This window comes from Cydia strobilella, chromosome 26 (genome assembly GCF_947568885.1).
Source record: "Cydia strobilella chromosome 26, ilCydStro3.1, whole genome shotgun sequence".
In the NCBI taxonomy this organism is placed as follows: Eukaryota; Metazoa; Arthropoda; class Insecta; order Lepidoptera; family Tortricidae; genus Cydia; species Cydia strobilella.
The window spans coordinates 5,686,547-5,712,803 of record NC_086066.1 but is presented as its reverse complement, the minus strand read 5'-3'; the positions used below and the strand labels follow the sequence as shown (position 1 = coordinate 5,712,803).

Genomic DNA, 26,257 nt, shown 5'->3' with positions numbered 1-26,257 from the left:
TTTTAAAGCTACTATGCGCCTGCGAGCCGCGTCCCTGGTGCGACGCGTCCGCGCCAGCTCCAACAGCGTCCTAGAAATGATTGCGGACAAGTTTTGTCCGTATATCACATTTTGCTGCGGACTTCATACGCCCGGCAGCACTGTGGTAAACACGTTGAGAAATAGATGAAGGGTGTCAATGTATTTACCACAGCTACCTACATTAATGTAATTTAATGTAATGTAAATTAATGTAATGTAATTTTTGTAGTTTTTGTTTAATGTTATCGTGTTAATGTTTGTGTTTTGTTTAATCTTTGTAATATGTATTATGTACTTATAAGTCACAGATACTCGAAATAAATGAATTTTAATTTAATTTAATAACAAATGGCACATGAGGCACATAATAAATAATAGTTCTAGTAGAACTTCTAGGTACAGAAGTTTCACTCTCTAACAAAACGCGTCTATTAACCTCGTAAGGCCCAATGTGCATTACAATGTACACTCTGTTTCAATCTAATTTGAACCTTACACTAACTGAATTAAGTAGCATTTCTTTTGTTTCATTCTTTTCTAAAACAAACGAAAGTCACCCTAATCTTCTATACAACAAGGTTCAAATTAAAAATAGATAAATTTTGTATGGTGGGCCTTACGAGGTAGACAGTTATGACCGCTAGATGGCGCAAGCGCGAGCAGGCGTCCGTTGTGTAGCGGTGCGCGGCAATTACTATGGCTAGACACCAAAATTGGTGTGGGCCGCATGTACTTGTAGCGACGCGACGAAATCGCGGAGTGAGCCACGCCTGCATGAGGTTAACTTTATATATCGCGGGACATGTTGCCAGGCAGAGTGATGGCAGGTGGATCAAAATGTTGGTGGCCGCTTTCGGATGAAAGAAGCGCCTGGCGTCCGTTGGCTCGTTGGGTGAATGACATTCGAAAAATCACGGGGCACTTGATGAGACTAGCCCGGGACCGGGATAAGTGACGTACACGAAGAGGCCTATGCTGAGCAGTGGGCCGTGGGCGACTGATGGCTAAAATGATGATAATGATGAATTTCGTATAAACTTGCATGAAAATAAGGATCCCTAAACAAGCTTATCGGTTTAGTATATAACGTTTCCATTTTCTATATCGAGTGTTTCTTCACACATCAATAAATGTAAAATACGGTTAGCAATAAAATTATTATAGTTATTATTGACCGGTCAATATGAAGCGCAGATACTTCAAAATATTAGTTTTATTTTATTATATTAATTCTGTATTGTGTGATATAGATGAGGTATTCCAGGGCACAGAACCTCCGCGTAAGTCATATTTCTATCCATATCCATCCATACTAATATTATAAATGCGAAAGTCTGTCTGTCTGTCTTACGTTTAAACGGCTGAACCGATTTAGTTGAAATTTGGCATAGAGATAGTTTGAGTCCCAGGGAAGGACATAGGATAGTTTTTATATCGGAAATTATTCCTAAAGAGAGTGAAAAGGGGGGTGAAATTGCGAGATTTAATGAATTTGCCTGATAATTGATGTCAAGCAATTAAGCTTATACTCAAATTGAATGATTGCTTTATCCAGGCGCTAAATTTACTCTAGCTGCTGTTACTGATTCCACGCAGACGAAGTCGCGGGCAAAACAGGCGAGCAGACAGCGGTGTTGGTCAGACTATAAAGCTTAATTTTTGTAAATATTTTTGACTTACACTAGTACCTAGGTCGTATTTTGTGGGCGCAACTGAAATAAGCGTAAGCGGTCTCGCTCATATCACACATACTTGTATTAATTTTGTACGGGTGCTCTTATGTGTGGTGACTGCGATTGTTGTATGTGTGCTCCGCGCCTCCCTCTAGTATTAAGGTGGTTTGTGCCAAAATGCCAATAGTTTTTGCTGTAGCAAACGAGACACTATTGTCAGTAATGTCTCTCTGTCGCACTAATAAGTATGGAAAGAGTGATAGACATTACCGAGAACCAAGGAAAAGGTGGATGGACTGTGTGAAAGATGATATGAAACTAACGCAAGTGAATGATGAGATGACGGGTGACAGAGAGGTATATGGAAGAAAAAGACATGCTGCGCCGACCCCAAGTGAATGGGACAAGGGCAAGCGAATGATGATGATGATGAAGAGTGATAGACATTACCGTCAGCCATCTTGATCACAAAACTTGTAATTTTACAAACAGTCATAATTTTACAGTCACGCCTACGAACTTAGTGGCCTGGCCGAATGGATCCGTACCATTCTTCATAAATACCGAGCATTTTGGTAAGTTTTTTTCTTTTGGTAAGTTATATTAGACGACCGGTCTGGCCTAGTGGGTAGTGACCCTGCCTGTGAAGCCGATGGTCCTGGGTTCGAATCCCGGTAAGGGCATTTATTTGTGTGATGAGCACAGATATTTGTTCCTGAGTCTTGGGTGTTTTCTATGTATTTATGTATTTGTATATTATATATATCGTTGTCTGAGTACCCACAACACAAGCCTTCTTGTACTTACTGTGGGACTTAGTCAATCTGTGTAAGAATGTCCTATAATATTTATTTATTATTTATTTATTTATTTATATGCCCAAATAATGTGCAAGTTAAATTCCACTTACTTCAGCTGCCGCTTAGGTCAGAAAATTTTTTCGTCCATTTAGGTCATCTCTGTCCTAATTGGATTCCATTTTCGACAGAAAAAAATCTGACCTACTTGGAATACAGTATGGACAGTAAGCTGACCTAACTGGAATTCAACATTGAAAGCTAGCTGACCTCTCAACACTTCCCACTTATTTGATTGAAGTTGAAACTTCATATACATATGTAAGTTGGGTTGGGGGTGTCAATGCAATATTATGGTACCATCGAGCTGATCTGATGATGGACACGAGGTGGTCATAGGAACTCTGTGATAAAACAACGCAACTTAATCATGTTTAAATAAGATTCATTTTTGTAAAACATAAAAACAAATTCATAACTTATAAATAAAAAATTTGGCCTAAGTCGTAGCAAAGATAGATATAACTCCGTAATAGATGGATACAGTCTAAGGAAAAAACGTGCCTCGAAAATCAAGAAAATTTGATTCTCGTTCAGAGGGCGCTACTAGTTTTGGCCTACAGTCGTATAGATGGCGTTGACGGTTTCGTTTGTTATTTAACAATTTTAGCGCATATCAGTGAAAGAACATGGGTCAAAATCATAAAAATAATTAATGCAAATAAAAAAAATCATTTATCTATATTTAAATACATTCTATCGTATTTTTATAAATCTTCATTTTTAGTTTTAAAGTGTGTCGACAGATGGCAGTGAATTTACTGGGGTTACAAAATTTACTATGACAGTACCGCTCTAGTATAAGTTACTCTATGGTCGTAGTCACTCGGTAGTAGGGTGCCCAGAAGGCTGGCCGCATTGCCCCGCTGGATGGAGATGTCAGCATCGTCATCCAGCGCTGGGCAAAATATTGGCCAGCCCTCTGGTCACCAGAAGCCTATAAGGCGCTTCGACAGCTCTTCATAAAGGCGACGCGCGCTAGGTCCCCATGGCCCCAGGGTTTCCACCCCAAACGCACCAAATATGTAGCTACCATAGCTACTACCTAGTGTGGCATATTTGCGATGTTTGAGGCTTTCGGTTGAGGATGCTGCCGCACCAGCGCCAACTTTGGTGCCTGGAATATGGGACGGCGCCAGGGTATCTACGCGGGTAGCGTCCCAGACAAGTGGCCGACCCATACTCCAAGGCACTAGCGTCATTTCGTCAGGCCTCTTGCCATCGACCCTGGCCAGATCGTTGGGCTCGAGGACCGCCGGTACCTTTGGCATTGAGGGCCCTTCGTGTTTGTTAGAAATATCTCCATGAGTATTAGTAGCCTGTTGAAAGAAATACCTAGGGTAGACCGAGGCGAATCGGATCACAAGGTGAATCGGATCATGATGAAAAATCTATTGATATATGTAATATTGCATTGCTATGTACTAAAATACCGCTGTACACCTCTTTTGTTAGCCTGTGACGCCAGTCAGTAACAATATTTTCAATATGAACGTTTTTTTATTCTGACCCGATTCGCCCCGTATATTAGACAGCAGCAATGCTTGTATCAAAAATGAAATTTTTGACAAAAAACTTACTCTAATAACAAAACTTGCCAAAGTACCTACCTATTAATAATCACGATTTTCCATAGACAACGAACAGACGCTGATTATAATGACGTCTCTCTCCCTCATCGCGTTTAAGACCTGTCTGAAGTTCGCGCCGGTGATGGTGCCGCCGGCCGACCACGAGCACGTGCTCACTTTTGAGAACCCGCGCGGCACGAGGAAATGCGAGATACATCTGCACGGACACTCCAAGGATGAGCCGCATGTAAGCGCCACCCCACACTAGCGTCTCCCAAGCGGCGGCGTCTAGTCAATTCTATGGCTGCTGCTCGACGCAACGTTGGCGCAACTGCGCAGCGACGCTATTTTCCATAGCGCTGACTAGACGCCGACGCTCAATAGACGCTAGTGTGGAGTCTTTCTAAGAACGGCCATATTACGTTTACCTACGATACTTTGTTAGTGACCACGAGCACGTACGTTCGAGAACCCGCGCGGCATGAGGAAATGCGAGATACATTCTGCACGGACACTCAAGGTGCGCATGTAAGCGCCACCCCACACTAGTGTCTCTCGAGCGGCTAGTCAATTAATTATATGGCTGCTGCTCGACGCAACGTTGGCGCAACTGCGCAGCGACGCCATTTTTCATAGCGCCGACGCTCAAAAGACGCTAGCGTAGGGTCTCTATGGTTGCAAACAAAGGATAAAAACCGCGTCACGCGATAACAAACCATGAAGTGAATTAAGTAAGACACTCACTTCCTCCGTACTTGTTTTAGATCGTGACCCTTGGCTATGACTGCTTAAAAGCCCCGTGGATGGATCGCATCGTGTTGAGAGCCCTAGGGCTCCCCTTCGAGCACAACCGGCAGTCCCGAGACAGCTTTATCGACGTGCAATTCGAAAATATAGAACAACGTAAGTTCCACACGTTGTTAATCCATAGGCTCCTATATAAAAAAAAAAACCCGGCCGAGTGCGAGGCGGACTCGCGCACGAAGGGTTCCGTACCATTACGCAAAAAACGGCAAAAAAATCACGTTTGTTGTATGGGAGCCCCACTTAAATATTTATTTTATTCTGTTATTAGTATTTGTTGTTATAGCGGCAACAGAAATACATAATCTGTGAAAATTTCAACTGTCTAGCTATCACGGTTCATGAGATACAGCCTGGTGACAGACAGACGGACAGACAGACGGACACACGGAAACTGGAGTTGGACTGGAAACTAATATTGGTTGGCTGAAAGTCGGTGTGAACTCAGTTCTGTAAACCCTTTGTCACCGATAAGTATTTTAATCCCAGAAAAAAACATGCATGCGAAAATTTAAAATAAAATTTCTACTTTTATTGTGGTTATTGTGAAACCATTATTATTTTGAACAAATGCACAAATAAGTTGGTTTTCAATATCTATATCAAACATATCTTGTACTCACTGATAATAACTAGATCGTGACAAAGTTATCATTAACATAATTTATTTTTAATAATTAACATCAGATACCAGTTGTTTCGAAGTCGTTTCGAAGAAAAGACATGGCGTTGAGCCCATATAAGTTCGAGACGAATATATTTATTGAAACCAACGTCCAGTCCATCGACTATGATGGTGTCATACTCATCTTGTATCCAGAAGAAAAGAATGTACCTCTCTCAAGAGACATCGGCAGTTTTGTTAAAGAAATAACGAACTTAGACAAGCATGTATATAAGGAGTGTACCCTTTGGAACTGTGAGCATGTCAGTGGTAAAAGGCTTATATTGGCTCCTACTCGAAAAATTACACCATATCATGATGTGAGTGTTTTGAAGGAAGCGGCAAAGAAAGGAGTTTCGAGAGCATTAAGCGCCGGCATCAAGAAACCACTATTGATTATACCTTATTGTGTGGACTATCCTGATGGACAACTAGTATCAATCCTCGGTGCTTTTGAAGCTTTATATCAACCTCTACAAATAGTTGAACGCGGAGAAATTAATAACTTCTATAAGATCGGGTTCCATGCCGAAGAGAAGAACACGGACGCATTTAAAAAGGTTGTAAGCAATGCTATTGCTTTGGAAACAGCTAGGATTGTCGCAAGAGATATCGCTGGAGGAGATCCTGAAAGGATGTCACCAGTAAAAATAGTTGATTATGTAAAAAAGACCTTCGCTGGTTGCAGTAACGTAGTCATAACTGCTTTTGATGATGAGAAATACATTAAAGAGGAGTTCCCGCTTTTGGCAGCTGTTTCTAGAGCATCCAGTCGCGTAGAAAGGCATAAACCTTGTGTGTTACAAATTGTATACACTCCTTCAAACGAAGCGAGAGTTACTGAAACTCTAATGCTGGTTGGTAAAGGAGTCACTTATGACACTGGCGGCGCCGACATCAAAATATCAGGCAAAATGGCTGGAATGTCTAGACACAAAAGTGGAGCAGCTGCCGTAGCTGGGTTCCTAAAGGCCTGCTCCATACTTAAACCACCACATCTTAAGGTCATCGGGACCCTCTGTCTCTGCAGGAACTCTATTGGGGCAGATTCTTACGTGGCTGATGAGTTACTAGTCTCCAGAAGCGGTAAAACTGTTAGAGTGACGAACACAGACGCGGAAGGTCGATTCGCGATGGCTGATGCACTTTTCAAGCTGGGCGAAGTCGCTAATCAGCATATAAATCCACATATCTACACTATAGCAACTTTGACAGGGCATGCTAAAGCTTGTTACGGAGGATATGTAGCTGCAATGGATAACCACGCTGCTAGAGCGACGAACCATTCCAACCGACTTCAGTTTAGCGGTACTAGGGTCGCAGAAGGCATAGAAGTATCCGTGATAAGACCAGAAGATCTATCAATCAACGATGGTAAATGCAAAGGCGATGATCTTATTCAAGTGGACATGGACGCGAAGGCTCGTCATCATCAGCTCGCCGCCGGGTTTCTGATTAAAGTAGGAGGACTGGAGGATAGGAATGTCAAGTATACTCATCTGGACATCGCTGGAGCCGCCGGGTCGCCTCCTGAAGAACCTACGGCTGTACCTATTCTCACTTTATGTCATTTGCACAAAGTTACAACACTGTAAGGTTATTTTAAAAATTTTAAACTAATAATCTGGACTGCTATTTGATTTTACTCGGGGTTTGTGTAAAGGGAGTCCGGTGATGATTTGAGCACTCCGCTACTGATACACAGCGCATAGGCGACATATAGGGCTTCACATCAACGAAAGCCGAATTCGGAGTAGACAAACATATAGTACATACATTAAAGAAAAATAATAAATACAAAATACACTATTTTAAACCAACTTACGACAAGTGAAAGCTTGATAATGGTATCTTCGACATTTAGATCTTTGATTTTTTTAGAAAAGTTTAAGGGCCCGTAACATTTTAACGAAGTAAGAAGACTAATAGGTACTTATATTCTGTTTTAGGTAAGAAAATTTGATGTTTTTGCTTACGTAACACAATGTATAAGTACCTAATTACTTATTTTAAAACTAATTATTTTCTAAACATGTTTATTTATTTTTTAATTCATCAATCATATCATAATATATATGTCATGATAATCAGATGTCAAAGTCTCTTAACTATTTGTATTTTGTAAACGTTGGTGTCCTAAAAGATAAGATAATTTTTGTTTGTTAAGATTATGTTGTGATAAAGGAATTATAATTGATGTAATAAAATGTTACCTACTTACTACATGTTGCATATTTGATTTTACCTATTTTCTTTTGTCGAATTACGCCATTATTATTCACAACGACGGGACTTAATCGCGTAAAATTAAAAGGTATAACTAATAGTTCATTAAGAGCTCTACATTTTGAAATGAAAATCTCATTTTCCGAAAAAAGTGACTAGACATGTTCTTTCCGTGTACCCTTCATAAAGAATATTGTATTTAATTGTTTTAGACGCTATCCCGCTTTTCACTAAAGACATAGCGCTGCCCGCGGCCCTCCGCGTTTTACCCTATGACGTCAATAGTGTGATGCATTTCGGGGACCGGGACTTCAGTAAGAATGGACACCGAACCATCATATTTAAGGTAATTTCAATTCCATGGATCATATCTTTTGTATTTAACAGGCTAAGCAGTTTCTTCAGTTTTCATTTTACTCCCTGAAATTACAATATGAATAACCATATTTTTACCATCAAAAATTTTTTTTTTTTTAAATCAGGTAAATACACATAATATACAACTTAATTACAAAAGTACCGTTAAACCAGTAAGGTACACCATCCGCAGTAGATTTGATACAATAATAATAATGATGACTCACATTATCTATTTAGTGGCGATTCGTCTTGTTTTTTTTTTTCAATATTATAATCTTTCTAAGAATTACTTATTAAAAATTTTCACTGAGAATTTGCTTTACTTACTAAAGAGAAATACCATCGTTTCCATGTTTCCAACAACACACGACAGTCAAATCATCAGTAGGTATGGAATAGACTAGGTAACAAAAATAAAAAAAACTGAATTGTGAATAATAGCGAATGTATAAAAAGGTGTACGCTAAGAGCGTAGCGAATGATCCCATTGTAATCGAATGAAAAGATTTTGATTTATGTTTGAGGCATGATTACATTTTAATGTATAAGAGTGTACGAGTGAAACTCTCTTTAAAGGACCGTGACACGAAGCAAAAATGGGACGGACCGAGCGAGCTGGATCTACGCAAGATAGAGATCATATACGGCGCAGAGTGCAGACAGAGAGATCGCCAAGAGAAGATAGAGCTATGCCACATGTATCCAGGCGTCCCTCTTGTAGACAGAAAGAAAAGATCTGTAGACTTAGAAACCACCAGAAGCTTAAGGGTCAATCCTGACATAACTCCTCCGCCGGAAACAAACATACCTAAAGAAATACAAGACACTTTGACAAACTTGGACATTGAAGCTGATGTTCAAAAGATAGTTGAAGATGTATTTAAGCTGTCAAATAAAGCGTTAATTAATATTAGAGGGAAATACTGCAATGCGTCTAAAGATGTCCTAAGATCGACAGGAGAGCCCGTAGATATTCATGGAATTATACAGATTGTAGTAGACTATGCGCAAAATATGGTAGACCATGCTGTCAGTAATTTAACATCCTTCTGCGCCGAGTCAGATTCTATTGAAAAATATCAAAGACAGATATGCAGAGGTTGTGACAAGAATTACTATTCAACTAAAGTGTTCAAGCCATATCCAAGCACAAAGCATCAACCGTATATTCCACAGTCTACTAAGCATGTAGGTGGTTTTAAGAAGCGTCCTTATGACCCGCAGTATTACTTGAGAGCTCAAGAAGAAGCCAAGGAAAAGTCTCAGAATGATACTAAAGTCGAGCCTCATGATAGAAAGAAAATACAAGCTTTGAACACAGCTTTACGAGTAGAGCGACTAGCTGATACAAAAGATGACTCCAAAATCTCGAAGGACGGAGAGGTTACGATGAAGCGGTCCAAGCGCGAGGCCACTGAACCAAACAGGTGAGATTTAAATTAATAAATCATTCATGTAAAATATTAGTTTTATTTCTAAGTAAGGCTGTCTTTATATCTATTAATGAAGTATGGGTATACTTACTATTGCAAGTATTAGGTTTAATCAGAGAAAAAAAGCTTTATATGGTGGTTTTGGTCTCACTTTGAAGACAGTGTGCTGGATTAAAGTTGCAGAGAAATAACAAGTTGGTAGAGATTGTGAGTTTATAAAGTGGTTGGGTATGGTTCGGGGCAGTTAAATTCTGTTTTACATATTCCAGATAATAAATAATAAACTGATAGTTCCATTGGGATATTCGGTAATAATTTATTCGCACTGTACCATCAGCCGTAAAAGTGCATAGTGACTTTATCAATGAATTCATACATAATCTCTCCATGCAATTTTGCAGCTCACTACATTGGTCAAACAAACTAAGTATCACTTTAATATTTAGGAATAAAAACAGTCGGTAAATAAAGGTAACAAAATAAAGTTTTAAATGTTATATAAAAACAGTGTAATTAATTGGAAATCAAAGATATCAGACATTTAAGAATGTTTTTTGTGTTCACTGTATCAGTTATTTAGTGAATAGAAGGTGGCACGCGTTTTGCAATATAATCTAAATCTAGTTACGATTTACAATATCTACCAGAAAAGTCTTAGGTAAACGCCAAAAATGATCTATAAGCCTAAGCGATAAAAAGTCACATTTTATTTTGCCTGTTTGAGCTTATGTTTTACATAAATTGTAGCTTTGTGAATTAGGACCCTAATTTCAAAGAATTTAATTTTCGACTCAGTACCATTTCGTACCTTGTCACAGTGACAATCAATATGAGGTCTCTAGAGACCTCATGCAAGTCGTAGCGACAATAGTCACGGTGACAAAGTACAAAATCGGAAGGAAATTAAATTTTTTGACTGTACCTATATCGTATGTATGTTCAGTGGCGTAGCTAGGCGTGGGCGAATGGGGTTTCGCCAACGGCCTCGCACTTATGGGGCCTCGCAAAGCCAACGTTTTAATTACCTTGGGGAAACACATTGAAAAGGGCCTCGCAGATGTGGTTTAACACGGCTAGATTGGTTCACGCTACGCCACTGTGTACGGTAGGAAAATATGAAAGGCCTTTAAGAATTCCTCGTGCCTTTTGTGTTGGACAGTCCTATAGCTTTTTACTGATAATATGTTTGATGAAAGGGAGGGTAAGAGGGCGCGAAGACAGAAGAGTAAGTCAAACGCAAATCCCCGAAGATACTCTGAGGAAATCGAACAGGATGAAACGGAGAGCAGCGAGGAATGGTGAGCTTATTAAGTCACCGGCAAGCTCGGCCGAATTTCACCTTCCCATACAAACGAAGTTTCGTTCTCGTTTTAAAACTACGTGTTGGATTGTAATGAAACTGCACATACATGAGGTATATCTAGTCCTGTGATTATTCTATATAGCTCTAGCTCATAAAACAAACGAGATAAAGCAGAAACAAGTTTTGTATGAAAAACTTGAATTTGATGTATTTTTTTACCTACTGATGGTATCTGAAGCTACATAAACGAATTACAGGCATAATATACCTTATCTAATCTAGCTAAGTAGTCATTGAATGAGACGTACGTTTGTATGGAGAACCGAGGTTGTTGCGGACTCTAAGTACTCTTTTCACGCCTCTTTTTTTTAAAGAGGGGAAAATGCTTTTCGCATACCACCCAGGCGCGGGGAAGGGCCTGGGATGGTTATGTGGGACTCCCGTATAGGCTCATGGGACACACGGTTTACCCACTAAAAACCCCTCTTGGCCGTCTCAGCGAGGCCACAGGAACACTGGAGCACTCTTCCGCAGCGTTGAACGTCACGCCTGCCATCGTGCGCGGCGCGTCATCGTGAAGCTTATCGGATATTGATATTGGACTGCAGCCGCACGCGTTAGTTGACACGTTTTTGGCGGTCAAATGGTGAATTTGGTTGATAAGTTACATATATATATTAAATATTAACGTGGTGTTCTTTGTAAAAGGGGTAAGAGAAAGAAGAAACGGCCGGTGGTTGATGCGCCTGAAGAAAACCATGACGACTTCGAGGGTAAGAAGTCACGTAAGCCAAAGAATAATGAAAGGTAAGTAACTTAGATAACAAAAAGCAAGAAATGTTCAATGTTTAGACCCTATAGGGACCGTGCGCATTGGACGGTCTGCCATCTTGTGGCCTGAATCGGAAACATAAACATGTACATTGCCAAAGCAAGCGCTACCATCTACCGTTCTCGTACGTTTGCTTGTGCATAGTAGGTTCTGCCATCTTGTGGGCTACATCGAAAGCATAAACTTGATATTTACGCCTCGCGCCAAAAATCTGACGGCTCATATGCTGCCCCCTATAGTTCATGCACGCTCCCTATGCCCTATGAACGCCACGCCTTTTGTATGCGGCGCGTCATCGTGGACATTGAGCTGAAGCCGCGCGCGTCATTTGACGTCTTTGGCGGGGAAAGGGATATAAAAATCGATGCCGTTCGAACATATCCATTTTAAATCCGCCTACGGGCAGCTTAAAGGCAGCTTTTTGAAAAATCGGATATGATTTTCCTTATTCCCTCAAATTTTCTTTACCAATACACTTTTGATGGTTGAACCAGTGGCGTAGCGAAGGGGCCTCGTGCGAGGCCCCCCTTGGGGCGCGAGGCCGTGGGCAACGGCAAACTTCGCCCACGCCTAGCTACGCCACTGGATTAAACATGGAAGTTAGATCTTTTCATTTAAATATGGTACCTAAGCAGTTTCTCTGCCGAATGACATGTGCCCCTTGATTCTATATTCAATCTAGGTACCTGTTCAAAAATTATCTGTATTACTTGCTCCCTTTTCCTGGTAAGGTAAATTTTATTAGGAACTTAAATTTGAGCCTAAAATGCGGTCATGTGTTGGTAGAGAACGCATGAAACACAAAAAACAACCGATGAAGAAAGAATCTGAAGATAAATTTGAAGCATATTTCGATAAGGACGAGGAAAGTGAGGAAAAGAGTGATGAAGGGTGAGAAATTATATTAAGACCACAAAGGCACTATCCTAAAAGCAATCAACTTCGTTTTTATTAGTAAGAAAGAACTAGTATTTAGCATCAGGATTATTGTCGGCGGACAATTTACTTTTAAAATTTGCCACATAAAGGGCTTTTGCAACCCTCGCAGTTTTTTTTTAGTTTTGAACTTTTGTTATTATAATAATAAATAATTCAAATACCTATAAGGTTTAATATGCAAAATTGTATACAATTATGAAAAAATATTTTTAATACAGTTGCTCAAAAAGTGCTACTTTACGTGGCTGTTTAGCGTGCGGAAAGTTGGTTTTCGCGAACTAGTGCTTTTTACTTTTCCAATTTTTTAAAATTTTTACTTGTTCCAATTCATGACTACTTATTGATGAGTGTTAATATTAGTTTCCTTTAAACGTCGTAATTAACATAAAAACCTACTGTTAATGTAAGAATACGAAAAATATGCATATTTCATATTTTTACTTACCTCTTCATCATTATAAGTATTGTAACACGTTTATTTTTTAATGTTGAAAAACCGTTCTTAATAAGTTGTCTGAATAGAACGGAACGCCTGTCAAAGAAGAGGCATATTTTCTTACTGCAAGAATGTTTTAAGTTTCCAAAGGCAACATTCGATATTGTTTTTATAAATATACGATACACAAATAATCGTAAATAACGACATTAAGGTAATAATAGTACAATGTTTTAATATTTACAATTGTTTCTGTCTTATAGAACATGCATTTGAAAAAAACTTTCATTGAAGTGGGTTCAATAATAATCACAAAATCTATTCTAGATGGATAAAAGCTAGAAAAACACCTCTTCATAATGTCAATGTCAATGATGTCTGTGTCACAGAATTAATAAAATAAAAGTTTCGAATTCCATTCCTGACTTGTTGCTTTTCTTATTTTTTCGCAACTGTATTAAAAAAACGTCGTTCGATACACGTGCGGATATGTCATTCTTCACTCGTCCCGAGTCTTGCCACTCGCCTACGGCTCGTGGCAAGATATCTCGGTACTCGTGAGGTAAAGACATACTTTCCGCACTAGCATCGAAATGTACTATTCTTTTTCAGCAAACTTTATTTAGTTGTATTTTACCCGCGAGTGTTTTAACACACGAGAAATAAAATACATTTGCACCCGTGTGTAACACAAAACTTTTCCCCTCACTATAGCGAGGAAAGTGCAATATCCACAGGCGTTAGATCATCTTCATCAACTGGAATCACTCATTTTTTTACGATATTATAACAAAAAACTCGGAAATTCTGTACTTTTACGTGAGGTTTTTAAGTAAAATTTTTGTTGACAATGTTGACATTTCTGACGTATGAAATGTCAATGATGCGTTTTGAAATTGCATCGACTTAACTTGTGCGTTCAGAATTATATTTAACATAATTATTAAAAAACAAACGTTTATTATGGAATTTTCAGGTTTATGACTTAAAATCATTAAATAAAGCTAAATCAGGTATTTTTTATTAAATTCTCAAACCATTTATTTAATGATAATTAATATCGAACGAACCATTGTTATGAGCGTTTTACGTTTTGTTATCTGTCAAGCTACTTAAACACGCTCCATACAAGGTCAAATTACTTTCCCCACTAGTGGATAATGTTTAAGTAGCTTGACAGATAACAAAACGTAAAACGCTCATAATAATGGTTCGTTCGATATTAATTATCATTAAATAAATGGTTTGAGAATCTAATAAAAAATACCAAATTTAGCTTTATTTAATAATTAATGATGTTAACGCACAAGTTGAGTCGATGCAATTTCAAAACGCATCGTTCATACGTCAGAACAGAAATGTCAACATTGTCAACAAAATTTTTACTTAAAAACACTTCTCACCGACTCACGTAAAAATCAGAATTTCCAGTGCTTTCTGTTATAATATCGTACAAAAATAAGTGATTCCAGTGATGAAGATGATCTAACGCCTGTGGATGTTGCACTTTCCTCGCTATAGTGAGGGGAAAAGTTTTGTGTTACACACGGGTGCAAATGTATTTTACTTCTTGTGTGTTGAAACACTCTCTACGCTCAGGATTCTATTTTAGAACCACTCGCTTCGCTCGTGGTTCAACTATAGAATCCTTTCGCTTGCTCCTGTTTCAATTCCACACTCGCGGGTAAAATACAACTTTGCACCCTTGTATAACAAATAACTATTTCTCTATCAAAAAGTGACTGGTCAATATCAAATTTAATGATATTTCGTACAGTTGTTTGTCATGCTAGTTAATATGTCAGTAGTGTTTGTAGATAGATAGATAGATTTTTATTGGTATTAATCATACACCGTCAGTTACATACTTAACAATAATTACTTACAAAATGATAATAAATTTTGATTCGCATGTCAATATTTTTGAAATGCACATAACATAACTATAAATTAATAATGTCAACAATTCCATAATTCAACTTCATTAAGAATAACCCGTACTGTACCGAGACTGACTGAAATTTCCGTGAAAATACGATGGAAAATATTTACGCACTACATCTAAATTACGATAATGTGTTATACCAATCGTCTGACGGGTACATATATGTGTTTGTGACAAGCTTTGTATACATTTAGTTTTTATGTATAAGTACTCCGGCAAGCCAGCTTTGTCAATAGAAAAAGGCGGCAAATTAAAAATAATCGCGCCATTTTCTACTGACAAAATTGGCTAGCCAGAATAATGTACATGGCTTGTAATAATAAACTTTTTTTACTAAAGAAATGATAAAAGGAAAAAGAAGCCATTAAACGAGGAGTTCAGGGAGTTAAATGATGAACCAAGTGACGAAGCACCTGTGGGCGTGGAGTCTTTTGTAAAGAAACCGAAACCCGTCAAAAGGTAAGCTCAATTGTACTAAGTATCCTATCAATCCTCTTTTTAACATTTTTATAAAATTTTACTTGTAACTTAATAATAACTTACAGCTCGTCACAGACGAAGCGATAATATATAGGCCGATACCGGCAGATACCGACAGATATCTGCGAGTATCGGATCGCTATGATAATACCTACTATTACTTATTCTGTAGTATCGCTAAACACCACACACGCAACGATGCCAAAATATATAGGTCGCTCTCTGCCTAGCACCTACATATAATGAGAGAGACTAAATAAATATCAATCAATCAATCAATCAATCAATAATTTATTTCGAACAAATAAGTCCATAATGTGTTAGTAACATACATACTAATACTTAAATCTAGGGTTAGTACAAACATAATATTAAAACAAAATTTCACATAATGGGGCATGTAGCTGCACCCAGTGCTTCAGCCACGGTGAGTTCCACCGGTCGGCCAACGTGCAGAGGATGGCATTCGAGCTGGCGCGCCATCGCCTCAACAGCGAGCTACACCGCTTCCTGATGATCGCGTGGAAACCATCGATCCGTCCCTCCGTGAACATACCCGATGCGCTACAGTGTCGCGGCAGCCCGAATACCACCCTGTACGCGTTGTTGTACTGTACCCGCAGAGCGCTGTATGCCCGCTGCGTATAACTGATCCATAGGCTGCACGTGTAGAATGACTGGCAATATGCTTTAAATAAATATACCGTAATAAATATACCGACCGATACATCGCAAGGCATCGTAAGGCATCTGCAGATGCCTTACGATAAGATATCGGCAGATACCAAAATATATATTACAGCTTCGTGTGTTGGGCTCTGTCTATGCTTATATAGATCTTTAAAACTAGGCAACGGATTTTGATGCGGTTTTTTTTAATAGATAGCGTGATTCAAGAGAAAGGTTTATATGTACAATACATCAGTATTGCACCCGTGCGAAGCCGGGTTCGGGTCGCTAGTAGTTAATAATAGGTGAGGTAGGTGGAGTAGGTAGCTTGGCTGGTACGTTAAGCTAGTAATTAAATTAGGCTTAAATGACCGTTTCAGGAGCCCCAAGACCGTGACGTTATCAAAGGAGAACGGGGAGTTTTATAAGCAACGCAAGTGGCCGCAGGGCGTCGTCAGATATCTGATAAATAGGACGAGTACTAATTGTAAGTTGAATCAATCTTGAGCGTTTGAGGGTTTCCAGCATAAACCTAGCATTACATAGATCAGCTATACGCGTGCGCCCGTGAGGGACAGAAACAGAACATACGTAATGCGACAATATGATTGGTCGAGTACATTTGTCGCCCACCATAAACCATACTAAATTTACGGTGGGGAATTAAAAAAAATGTGAGACTGTGACAAGGACAAACAATAACAGCGCTTTCTCTGCTACTCCTACTGAAAGATACATAAGACTATCCCGTTCGGTCATTTCGCCCCACCCCTCATGACCGATCCAGTTATACTAGATTCATGGTTTCAATATACGAGAGTTAAACAAACTTTGCTCCCGAGTGAAATACGAAATTTTTCACTATACAAATACACTATACAAACGCGACCCATATAACCATTCCGGTCGCAGAAATCATCAATGTAGTAACTAAATGTCAGATATGTCGTAACGATGTCGTAACAGCTTCTACACTTTGCGACTGTGTTCAGTTTTGGTTACTTAGTGTGGTAACAGTGTGTACACAATGCGACCAATTGTTTCAGTAACTAAGTGTGGTCACCGTGTGTACACTTTTCGGTCACAAAGTGGTGTAACATTTTTTTCACATCACCTATTCGAAAAGGGAACTTTTCTTCCCTGCTAGGAGGGATCAAAGTGGCACTTTTCTGTTCAAGGACATTTTGTTGCCAGTATGAAATATTGACACAAAGACATATGAAATTAGTATGCATATAATCGATTACAATTTCTTTATAATCGATTACGTGCATACAATCTTTCTAAGTCAAATAATATTTTGTTGTAATTGTAAACAATAAATGTAATTAACGTATTTTAAATTAATTAATATCATATTTAAATTAAGTAAATTAATTAATTAGCGTAATATTTACAAAGAAACGTAAAAAAACATTAGTTTCATAATTTAATTTTTATTTTGACATTTTAGGTCTCCTTAAACGCAGCCATACTTGTCTATGCAATTTAAAAACTTTATATTTAAAAAGTTTTGTACAAATATTTCACAAAGCATTATGCGGTTCTGTATTCTGTATAAATTTGTAAATACTTAGTTTAAATCAATAATAATAGGCCTTTTCATCTGTGTCAGATGTTTTAAGCAGCATCCCGGTAACGACACTAATAATAATAAATATAAGTGATATCAGTCTTCATAGTGTACTTCCGAAGATTTGGTTCAAAGGGGCTCCATAGGGCTAATTTGTTACCAAAAAAATCTACAAAAATAATGTACTTGATTTTCATTGTATCATTTTAGTTGTTTGCTGCTGTTTTTGAACTGATATTAGGTACATAATTATGAGCTGTAGGTACTTTTAATTTGTCAGTACAGTCACGTCTGAAAATATCGATACGGACAAAGTGCCAGAAGCATGTACCTATACTAAGGTCGTGTATACATATTTTTGGCACTTTGTCCGTATCGATCTTTGCTTAAAATAATAATGTTTTGAAACCTAATATATGTAGGTATGTAATTTCCTCATAGGTGATGTGAAAAGAAGTATGTGTCACATGGTAGCAAAATTATTTTCACCTTGGGCGTTAACACTTGAATCCCTCACTACGCTCAGGATTCTATGTTAGAATCCCTCGCTACGCTCAGGATTCTATTATAGAATCCTTCGCTTCGTTTAGGATTCAATTGTACGCCCTCGCCGTAAATATGTCATTTTGCTCCCTTGTGACACAATCTACTATTTATACACACTGCGTTCAGTTTGTGACTAAATCTATACACAATGTGTCGTAACCGTTACCGAACTGTTTCGAAACATTGTGACCAAAAAAAAACTGCTAACAATGTGTCGATTCTTCCCCATTTCTGATAGCGGTGTCGTAACGGCGACGACACTGTGACCGGAATTGTGACCAGAAAAACGGTGTCGCTGTCGACACATTTGCGTCGTAACGGCGACCGAAAATGGTTGTATGGGGAGGAAATTGGCATCCTTATTAGTAGATACTTTAGTTGTATTAAGTACTGTAATATTATGTCAAAATGAGCCATTTTACACTAAATATTTTTATTTTGTCTAAATAGCGCTGTTTCATGTATTAAAAATCCCTAAATCGCGCAATCAATTTTTTTCTTAGGATAATGAATGACCTACTTCATACAAATTTGTTATTAATGTAAATTTTTCTTCGTATTAGCTCCTTAAAGGAAAGCGTCTATTTCAACTACTGATGTGCCATCGGAAAGTTTCCAAAGAAATATCCACATGATGACACTTGCCATATTTTGTAGGGCCTACTTGATACTTACTACTCAATAGCGCAACTTGCACATATGTTGAAATTTTCAATCAAACGTTGCAATTATTATTTCTAGTTAATGTTAAAGACCTGCGCCGGCGCCTAGGCATAGTGAACGCCATCTTGTCACTAGAAACTTGCGTTGAGATCGAGGAGATACGAGCGGGCGACACTAACAAACATGAAGATTATCTGGTGTTGGACAACAGCCCTGACTTCGTCACGGGCCGGGTCGGCGGGAGGCAGGTGGGTGACTATATGAGGAGAAATGAGAGGGCGACACTAACAAACATGGAGATTATCTGGTGTTGGACAACAGCCCTGACTTCGTCACGGGCCGGGTCGGCGGGAGGCAGGTGGGTGACTATATGAGGAGATACGAGCGGGCGACACTAGCAAACATGGAGATTATATGGAGTTGGACAACAGCCCTGACTTCGTCACGGGCCAGGTCGGCGGGAGGCAGGTGGGTGGACTTGTAACCATGAACGAACAAAATAAAATAAAACGAACGCAATAAAAATCCACATATTGGCCCTTACTTCTGGGTTGAGTGGGTTGTTCTATTTTTTACAGTACATATGGTGCTAATTTACCGCCCTAGGACGGACCGTGCGTATGTCAAGAATTTAAAGGGCCTTATGTACTGTGAAACGTTGTAAAGTACACGTGCGAAAAGGTAATTCTCAACCAGTGGCGATAAATTAAAACACGACCGAAGGGAGTGTTTTAAATCGACACGAGTTGCGAGAGTTCAAACTTTTTCAAATGTACTATTTCATCCTAGGTTTGTTTCATACCGATTGAACTTGATAGAAAAATACTCGGTTAAAAGTAAAACCGACTAAGAAATTAAAATACATAAAAACTACCTTTTCATCACACTTGCTCGTAAAAGGTGTTTCCTAACTTTCGACCTACGGATGTACTAATGTATTTTTACAATTTAAAATATGTACTCCATTCTATTGTCTCATTTTCTCGTAAACACTACAAATTTCTAGTAAGTTCCTTATTCATTTAGACCAAACAAAATTAAACCTTAAAACGATAGCAATAAGATCTTTACAGAACGTATTCCAGAAAAGGATGTTTTTGCACAAACTTGGCCTTAAACGCGCCCATTGATCAGTGCGAGCGAGATAGCAAGCAAACAAATGAACTCGATCGTTACGAGTGTGAGCAAGAGAAGAGATACACGTGGCTTTAGACGTCAAAGGCATGAATGAATGAACTGGGTGGCCAGTATGTAAAATTAATCTTAAATTCTGGGATTTTATTAGTGAATGTGATTGGCTAAAAATGTTTATTAAAATTAATTACGGATAGCTTCATAAGTATGTTGCGAAGTATTTATGATAATTATAAATATAAATAATTATTTGGGTGATATATAAAAATATAAACCAGTAGATGAAATTTATGGTAATTATATTTATTATTTAATTTTTATCTTTCAAATTAAATATTTATTATCTTTTGAGACATAGTTTTTTCCAGAAACCAGTATAACGTAGCACAGATAATAAAGTATAGGTATATACTAGGTCAGCCTAGATTTTTTTTTTTTTTTATGTGATGTTCAGCAAACGAGCAGACGAGCCGCCTGATGGGAAGCAGTCATCGTCGCCCATGGACGTAAGCAACATCACAGGAGCCACGCATTGCCGACCCTTGAGAACCCTAAATACCCGCTTCTTGAAGAATCCCATGTCGTAGCACAAAGGAAATACCTATATTTATTTGTTATTATTTATAAATCAAGCAAATACTAAAATATAGAGAAGAGAAGTTACTTGAGATCCCCTAAATTAATATATTTCGCATCAAATATATTTTGTTTACGTAAAATCCATAAAGTAACAACTGTAAGTACATGTCATTCATAAACAAATCTCTTTTATTGTTACGTAGCTCACGTATTTAAAAAATTGTTAATTAATCATTATTATTCATTATTTATAATACCATGCTCTAAATTTAACGTTTATCCAATTTTAAATAAAATATAATTTTGATAAATCTTGTTTCACTGATCTGGCAACCCAACTCTAGAAGCTTCTACAATGTCAGCTCTCTGATTGGCCGGAACATTCTAGCAAGCGAAGATTCTCGATACCCATTGGGCGAGAGTATATATACAAGGACCGCGCGCGGCCGGCTCTCAGTTTAAATTTCGAAGGACGTGTAGAAACTTTGTGTAATGAAATTCGTTAAAACTTTTTCGCGGTTTTGCTAAGTTCGCGTATTAAAAATGGTGGCTATAGGCATCGATTTCGGTACGACATATTCTTGTGTAGCGATATGGAGAGAAGGTTTAGTGGAAGTGATATCGAACGACCAAGGGAACAGGACAACGCCGTCTTACGTCTCTTTTACGAAGAACCAGCGCCTCATAGGAGAAGCAGCGAAGAACCAAGCACCTTTTAACCACTGGAACACGGTTTTTGGCACAAAACGCCTCATTGGACGTCGTTACGATGACATAGGCGTACAAATGGATTTACACAACTGGCCATACGTAGTTTTAAATAACAACGGTAAGCCTAAGATCTTAGTAGAGTATAAGGGTCAGAAAAAGCAGTTTGCCCCGGAGGAAATAAGCAGTATGATAATTTGCAGGATGAAGGAGTTTGCCGAGGCGTATTTGGGAGAGAAAATTAAGGATGCTGTTGTAACTGTTCCTGCTTATTTCAACGATGCTCAGCGACAAGCGACCAGGGCCGCAGGGGTCATAGCGGGCCTTAATGTACTGAAGATATTAAACGAACCAACGGCGGCAGCGTTAGCATATGGATTAGACCAGAATTTAAAGGAAGCAACGAATGTACTCATCTACGACCTAGGAGGTGGGACGCTGGACGTATCAGTTTTGAGCATCAATGAAAAATCCATGTACAAAGTTAAAGGGACCGCAGGAAATATGCGATTAGGGGGAGAGGATTTTGATAACAGATTAGTAGCTTATTTAGCAGAGGATTTTCGAAAAAGATACCACACGGATATAATAGCAAAACCTAAAGCTTTAAGGAGATTGAAAACGGCAGCTGAACGTGCGAAAAGGGCTTTGACTTCGGCTTCGGAGGCCTACGTGGAGATAGAGTCTTTGTGCAATGATGTTGACTATCAGGGTAAAATAATCAGAAATCAATTTGAAGAATTATGTTCAGATTTGTTCAGAGATACGCTCAAACCAGTACAGAAAGCTCTAGATACTGCTAAGGTTAATAAACATGATATAGATCATGTTATTCTCGTCGGAGGGAGTACTAGGATACCAAAGCTAAGGAGTATGTTGATTGAGTTCTTCGATGGAAAGACATTGACGGCATCTGTCAATCCTGACGAAGCAATAGCGTGCGGTGCAGCCATACAGGCCGCTGTCCTCAGTGGAGACGAGCATGAAAGGTTACAGGATCTACTTCTATTTGACGTAGTGCCATTAACATTAGGAGTGGAAGCGGCTAGAGGCATGATGTTCCAAGTCATAAACAGGAATACTCCAATACCTTGCAGAGTTACTAAAGAACTAACCACATTGGAAGACTATCAGACAGCTATGACTATAGAAATATTTGAAGGAGAAAGAACGCAAACCAAAGATAACAATCTATTGGGTTCTTTTGACCTTAATGGGATACCTCCCGCCCCGCGAGGCATAGCTAAGATAGATGTAACTTTCGACATAGATTTTAATGGAGTTCTCAGTGTGTTTGCTCAAGATCGAAGCACGGGCAACATGGAAAGTCTAATAATAAGAAATATTGATAGACTTAAGCAGCAGGAAATCGAGAAGATGGTGGTCGATGCTGAGATATTCAAGGAAGAAGATAAAGAGGATCGCAGGAGATTAGAAGCAAGGAATCAATTAGAAAGTTACATTTATAGCGTCAAACAATCCGTAATCGATAAAATTGGAAATTTGACACCTGTAGAAGCGACTATGATGGTGACAGAATGCCAAGAAGCATTGACGTGGTTGGAAGGCAACATGGATTGTCTTCGAGAGGAGTTTCAGAGGAAGATATCAGAGCTGTTGAGGAGATGGTCAGGAGTTATGAAGAAGATTTATGGACAGAGATGGAGAGGTTCCAAGAGGAAGAGAACGGAGTCTGAAGCGTCAAGTGGAATTTCAACAGCTTCTATCGAAGAGATATTTGATTCAAATTTGTGGTAGAAACTTTACTTTTTAGTAGGATTGACAATATGTTTACTATGTTAGGTACTATGCGAGATCTCAAAGACAGTAGCAAATTTTTGTTAGAGGCTTAAATATTCAAGTAGAGATTTAGGGTAGTGAATAGCACAAATTAAATACAAGTAGTTTGATATTTAACCTACTGAAGATTTATATTCCTAAAGTACCTATGAATCTACAAAAATGTCGTTGTAAAAATAGGTGTCATTTTGTATTTCATTGCAATATGTTAGCAATAAATTATAAGGTGAAATATGAAGATGGGATAAAAACGAGGGATGCATGCCAAGTTTATAATAATGGATGGTAAAAAACCACGTACTTTGTATGTTTGTTTACGTAGTACCCGTTTTGGCCGTTTTGTTACTGAAATTAGTTTTATATATGTGTTTTTTTTTAATGGAATACTTGGCTGTGAGTGAGTTGTGATATATATTAATATTTAGGATTGTTGTCTTGAAACACAAATTAAAGCAAATAATATATATTTACAAAAAAAAACATTGCCCTTCTCAAATAAAATGTATAAGTAGAGTAGCAACTAGGGAATGCAAACCGGTTTTTAATTGCAAAACCGATTATTAACCGAAATTTCATACAAATGAAAACCGGTTTGCATTCCCTAGTAGCAACAGAGGAGATAAATAGTAATAAATATAATGATTTTGTAATAATACAGTTACTATTATTACAATAAAAGATTTCGATCTGGCGGTTGTTTTATTTAATATCCTTTTTTTTTTAATTTATTTTCAAAAAAGTATAACACATTTTAAACTTATACAAGTTTCGCCAAACTTGCGTTTAACGGCGAAATGGTGCACTCATTTTCAATGTTAGTACCTTAATCTAAATTTAATGATTAACTTATCTTACTAAGGTTAATACTTTTATATTACATTAACAAAGTGTAAGTTGTAGGTATATATGTTGTTATTCTTTAAGAATTTATTTGTAGTTTTACATGTATGTAAAATGAATGATTTCCCCCCTCGCTTACTTCTTCTCCCATCTCCCCTCCTCGTTTACTTCTTCCTGCAGTCTTTTGGAATAAAGAAACGGTTATTAATGCAAAAAGGGAGTAAAAGTTACTTTTAGCCGGCCGCAAGTGCTGATTTTGAGTTCCGAGCAAGCAAAAGGGCTCAAGGGAAAGAAGAATCCCGAGCGTAGCGAGTAACATTCACTAACGATAATAATGTCAGAAAGCCTGGGCTACGCCTATGCTCCTTCTGCTCTACCGACCTTCTGTAAATGAAGTAGGTATCTTTTGCACTTGTAATATATAAGTAACTTGTAATATGTAATATAAAATATAAGTGCAAGAGTTAGAAGCCATGAAAGAGCTTGTGTTACCTGACAGAGTCTTCCCCACATTGCCAGAAAACTGTAATTTTCCAGATATTCGGCACCCCCGAGCTGCTGGCCGGCGGGCAGCACCGTCAGCACACCGCCATGATGGTGATGGCCATGCTGGGCTTCTACTTCGAGCTGGCGCGCCACGACCGCGACGAGTACGTGAAGGTCCACCAGCGGCATATTAGAGCCGGTTAGTATTGTCAGTACAGAGCTGCTGGCCGGCGGGCAGCACCGCCAGCACACCGCCATGATGGTGATGGCGATGCTGGGTTTCTACTCAGAGCTGGCGTGCCACGACCGCGACGAGTACATCAAGGTCCACCAGCGGCATATTGTTAGTTAATTCGTATCTTAAAATTTTAGCTGTAAACAACTATTGCTAGAAATGCCTGATTGAGTAGCCGCGAATGTGTGTAGTCGGGGTCAGGGCCTATTGTGAACCACTTCGTTTTTGTTCGTCTATTGGACTCTCGATGTTCTATTTGGCTTCGATTATCGATGTTCGCGGTAGTTTAAGTAACGGGCAACCGAACTGAGTTCACATTAATATTATCCAGTATGAATGTTGCCAGATAAACTGCACCACTTCGAGAAAATAGGCGCCGATGCGACGCTGCCGCTGCCCTATGACTACGAAAGCGCCACACACCCGCCCTGGATGTACTGGAGGAAGCTCGGAAAGAAGGGGATCTCTACCGTCGCTACTTATAAAGATAAGGTAGTTATGTGAAAGTAATGATATGTCAAATTGTATATTTCAATTGGATATGATAGCAAATTTGCCACCGATTAGAATACTTAAAGATCTCAAACGAAGCAGGAGCTCTATCTACAATATAATATTTTTTATTGCACACCTCACGCAGGAGGTGTAATATATTGACCTTTCCATAAGTCACCGATAATCGCATGCGATTTGCAATACATTGCAGCATTAGATAGATCGATTGAATTCGTTGCTCCTAATTATACTACGTCGGTGGCAAACCAGCATACGGCCCGCCTGGTGGTAATAAGCAGTCACTTAGCCGGCAATTAACTAAAATCACATGCCGAGTCCTATCCTCAATCATTCGTATCGGTGATGCAGATCGAGTGTGTGCCCGCGCAAAAGCAACTCGAATTTTTACTTTTTTTTTAAAGACAAACTTTTTTTTCAGGACCCAGACGGCAGCATCATGAGGACATTAGGCCAACACAAAACACTGTTATCGGAGACAGATATCATTAAAATAAATAGTGTGTATGGCGTTAAATGTATGGTAGTAGACCCGAACGTTAATGAGCCTAACAGCGATTGGGACTAATACTACAAAAAATATGAAAATATTTTTAAGATACTTTTTAGGCGACACATTGACAACAATAGGTTCTTTATATGCAGCATTTTGTTAATTCTTACTGAAGATAATATAACAACATTAATAAATTGTTGCATTTTATTTTATTTTATTGCCTATCGATATATTTACTTAGGTACAGTTGGGTACAGTCAACAGCAGAAGAAGGGTGAGGTATTCAAAATAAACTGAACATTAGGTAAACTAGGTATAACTATAACTATAATATTATTAGGTAAACAATACAAGAGCAGATAATTTTGAAAACTTCGCCCGCATATATCTGAGTCAAAGAAATTTTAGATGACTAAAACCTGAAAGCTCGTCACAGACGGAGCGATAATATATTGGAAGATACCGTAAGAT

At 38.5% G+C, this 26,257-nt stretch overlaps 4 protein-coding genes across 4 annotated transcripts in view; 3 read left to right on the top strand and 1 right to left on the bottom strand.

The window, feature by feature from the left end:
• Positions 1 to 1,181: 1,181 nt before the first annotated feature.
• LOC134753061 (uncharacterized) lies at positions 1,182 to 25,865 on the top strand. The gene is made up of 14 exons (XM_063688823.1): positions 1,182 to 1,301; positions 2,201 to 2,269; positions 4,188 to 4,369; positions 4,887 to 5,025; positions 8,029 to 8,162; positions 8,753 to 9,603; positions 11,621 to 11,719; positions 12,531 to 12,635; positions 15,404 to 15,523; positions 16,594 to 16,700; positions 19,074 to 19,243; positions 24,594 to 24,741; positions 25,124 to 25,269; positions 25,712 to 25,865. Exons 1-14 carry the CDS (start codon positions 1,205 to 1,207, stop codon positions 25,856 to 25,858), a joined length of 2,514 nt encoding a protein of 837 aa, XP_063544893.1. The 5' UTR covers positions 1,182 to 1,204; the 3' UTR covers positions 25,859 to 25,865.
• Positions 5,608 to 7,197, top strand: LOC134753130 (putative aminopeptidase W07G4.4). Its single transcript, XM_063688905.1, has one exon. It carries the CDS (start codon positions 5,650 to 5,652, stop codon positions 7,183 to 7,185), a length of 1,536 nt encoding a protein of 511 aa, XP_063544975.1. The 5' UTR covers positions 5,608 to 5,649; the 3' UTR covers positions 7,186 to 7,197.
• The window catches only part of LOC134753280 (zinc finger and BTB domain-containing protein 41-like), a 47,621-nt gene continuing 33,137 nt past the window's right edge, over positions 11,774 to 26,257 (bottom strand). The window contains exon 9 of the mRNA XM_063689126.1: positions 11,774 to 11,997. The gene's annotated coding sequence lies outside the window, so the exon portion shown is untranslated. The remainder of the gene's footprint in view (positions 11,998 to 26,257) is intronic.
• Positions 21,048 to 23,218, top strand: LOC134753407 (heat shock protein 68-like). Its single transcript, XM_063689297.1, has one exon. It carries the CDS (start codon positions 21,252 to 21,254, stop codon positions 23,172 to 23,174), a length of 1,923 nt encoding a protein of 640 aa, XP_063545367.1. The 5' UTR covers positions 21,048 to 21,251; the 3' UTR covers positions 23,175 to 23,218.